Genomic DNA, 2830 nt, shown 5'->3' with positions numbered 1-2830 from the left:
ATGGGGGTGTCACTGGGAGCTGGGGGGGTCACAGGGGTGTCACAGGGAGCTGGGGGCAGCCCAGGCTGGGAGGGAGTCATGGGGGTGTCACTGGGAGCTGGGGGGGTCACAGGGGTGTCACAGGGAGCTGGGGGCAGCCCAGGCTGGGAGGGGACCACGGGGGTGTCACAGGGGCTGTGGGATGGGGAAGGCGCCTGGGTGTGGCGCGCGGTTTGTGTTTTCGGTGGCAACATTTCTATCCCTTGTCCTTGAACTTATTCCCAGACTCCGCTGAGATAAGAGCCAGGGGCTGGCTTCCCTTCCAGCCCTGGCTGGCGCGCACGCGGCAAGGTCACCCACCGTGGTGGCACCTGGCACCGAGCTGAAACGGGGGCTGTGGCCTGGGGGGGCACAGGGGGCCTTGGCCAGGGCCAGCTCGGGGTCACAGTGACAGCAGGGACTCACCCAGGTGGGCTCAGACACGGGGCTGCAGCTGGGGGCACCCGTCACCCTGGTGCCACAGTCAGAGCAGCCCAGGTGGTGGCCCAGAGGGACCTGGAGGTGGCTCAGTGGGACCTGGAGGTGACCCAGTAGGACCTGGTGGAGGCCCAATGGGACCTGGAGGTGGACCAATGGGACCTGGTGGTGGCCCAGCGGGATCTGGAGGTGGCCCAGCAGGACCTAAATGTGGTCCAGCAGGACCTGGTGGTGGCTCAGTGGGACCTGGAGGTGGCCCAATGGGACCTGATGGTGGCCCAGTGGGACCTGGAGGTGGCCCAGCAGACCTGGAGGTGGCCCAGCGGGATCTGGTGGTGGCCCAGCAGGACCTGGAGGTGGCCCAATGGGACCTGATGGTGGCCCAGCTGGACTTGGAGGTGGCCCAGCAGGACCTGATGCTGGCCCAATGGGACCTGATGGTGGCCCAGCTGGACTTGGAGGTGGCCCAGCAGGACCTGATGCTGGCCCAATGGGACCTGATGGTGGCCCAGCTGGACTTGGAGGTGGCCCAGCAGGACCTGAAGGTGGCCCAATAGGACCTGGAGGTGGCCCAGCAGGACCTGGTGCTGGCCCAGCAGGACCTAAATGTGGTCCAGCAGGACTTGGAGGTGGCACAATGGGACCTGGTGGTGGACCAATGGGACCTGGTAGTGGCCCAGTGGGAGCTGGAGGTGGCCCAGTGGGACCTGGAGATGGCCTAGTGGGACCTGGTGGTGGCCCAGCAGGACCTGGAGGTGGCCCAGCAGGACCTGGAGGTGGCCCAGCCCAGGAAACACCTCCTGCTCCCTCCTGCTGTGCCCGAGATGCTGTGTGCCATACCTGGAGCGCACTTCCTGTGCCACCTCGCCCTGCGGTCCCCTCGGTTAACCACGGAGGGTGGCCCAGCAGGACCTGGAGGTGGCACAATGGGACCTGGTGGTGGACCAATGGGACCTGGTAGTGGCCCAGTGGGACCTGGAGATGGCCCAGTGGGACCTGGGGGTGGCCCAGCAGACCTGGAGGTGGCCCAGCGGGATCTGGTGGTGGCCCAGCAGGACCTGGAGGTGGCCCAGTGGGACCTGGTGGTGGCCCAGCTGGACTTGGAGGTGGCCCAGCAGGACCTGAAGGTGGCCCAATAGGACCTGGAGGTGGCCCAGCAGGACCTGGTGCTGGCCCAGCAGGACCTAAATGTGGTCCAGCAGGACTTGGAGGTGGCACAATGGGACCTGGTGGTGGACCAATGGGACCTGGTAGTGGCCCAGTGGGACCTGGAGATGGCCCAGTGGGACCTGGAGATGGCCTAGTGGGACCTGGTGGTGGCCCAGCAGGCGGCCGCACGTCCGGAGCGGGGCGGGACGAGACCGGGCCGGCCCCGCGCGGCACCGGCAGAGCGCGGTGGGGCTCGGGGGGGTGCGGAGCCGCGCGGCTCGGCTCGGCTCTGTTTCGCTCCCTTCGCCTCGGTTCTGTTCGGTTCGCTTCGGTTCGGCGCGCATCAGCTCGGCTCGGAGCGGATCGGATCGGATCGAAGCGGATCGGATCGGACTAGAGCTCGGCAGAGCCCGGTACACCTGGAGGTGGCCCAGCAGGACCTGGAGGTGGCCCAGCCCAGGAAACACCTCCTGCTCCCTCCTGCTGTGCCCGAGATGCTGTGTGCCATACCTGGAGCGCACTTCCTGTGCCACCTCGCCCTGCGGTCCCCTCGGTTAACCACGGAGCAGCCGCAGCCCGGAGGGGGAGGACGAGCCCAGAGCCCGCCCGGCGCCAGTACAGCACGGAAGAAGGGTGGGACGAGGAATGGTCGGGCTAAAAGTAACTGGAGACGGCCAGAAAAATAAAATAAAAAAAAAAAAAAAAAAAAAAAGCATCTAACGAGCCAGACTTCTCAGTGGAATGAAAACATCTGCTAGGCGCCGGGTGGGGGCTGGTCCGCACCTCTCGGGGTGCCCAGGGCCCGGCCAGGAGGTCCCCCCCCGGCACTGGAGCAGGGGCTACCGGGGAGGATGCCGCGGTGGCCCTGGCACGTCCAGGGCACGCTGGGACCCCCGAGATGGGGCTGGAGGGGGCAGCGCCGGGGGAAGGCTGGGCAAGGCAGCCCCAGGGGCACGGGACGGGCCCGGGAAGGGGCTGCGAGGGGTGGGACGAGCCCCGGGGCCCCGGGAGGGGGCAACGGGCGGCTGCTGGGGGGGAGGACACGGACACGGACACGGAGGGACCCGGGGCGGAGCGAGCCCGGCGGCGCATCCCGGTGCGGGGTGCGGGATCCGCCGGGGGTGCGGGATCCGCCGGGGGTGCGGGATCCGCCGGGGGTGCGGGGGGTGCCGGGGCCCCTCCCGGCGGGGCGGGGCGTGCGCGGCCGCACGTCCTGAGCGCTCCC

At 68.6% G+C, this 2830-nt stretch overlaps 1 protein-coding gene across 1 annotated transcript; it reads left to right on the top strand.

Annotated features, from left to right (window-relative positions):
* Window positions 1-1051: 1051 nt before the first annotated feature.
* LOC120502885 (myosin heavy chain IB-like) lies at window positions 1052-1608 on the top strand. Its single transcript, XM_039710845.1, has 2 exons — window positions 1052-1226; window positions 1369-1608. The coding sequence occupies exons 1-2, from the start codon at window positions 1094-1096 to the stop codon at window positions 1593-1595; spliced, it is 360 nt and encodes a 119-aa protein (XP_039566779.1). The 5' UTR covers window positions 1052-1093; the 3' UTR covers window positions 1596-1608.
* The last annotated feature ends 1222 nt before the right edge of the window (window positions 1609-2830 follow it).

This window comes from Passer montanus, unplaced genomic scaffold, assembly GCF_014805655.1.
Source record: "Passer montanus isolate IOZ18808 unplaced genomic scaffold, ASM1480565v1 scaffold233, whole genome shotgun sequence".
Lineage (NCBI taxonomy): Eukaryota > Metazoa > Chordata > Aves > Passeriformes > Passeridae > Passer > Passer montanus.
Note: the sequence above shows the minus strand (reverse complement) of the source record. Positions and strands in the feature narration are given on the sequence as shown.

Coding starts and splice junctions, on each gene's coding strand:
- LOC120502885 (XM_039710845.1), top strand. CDS start 1,094: ATGGGACCTGGTGGTGGACCAATGGGACCTGGTAGTGGCCCAGTGGGA. Junction 1,227..1,368: donor TGGAGGTGGCCCAGCAGGAC/CTGGAGGTGGCC, acceptor GCCCAGCAGGAC/CTGGAGGTGGCACAATGGGA.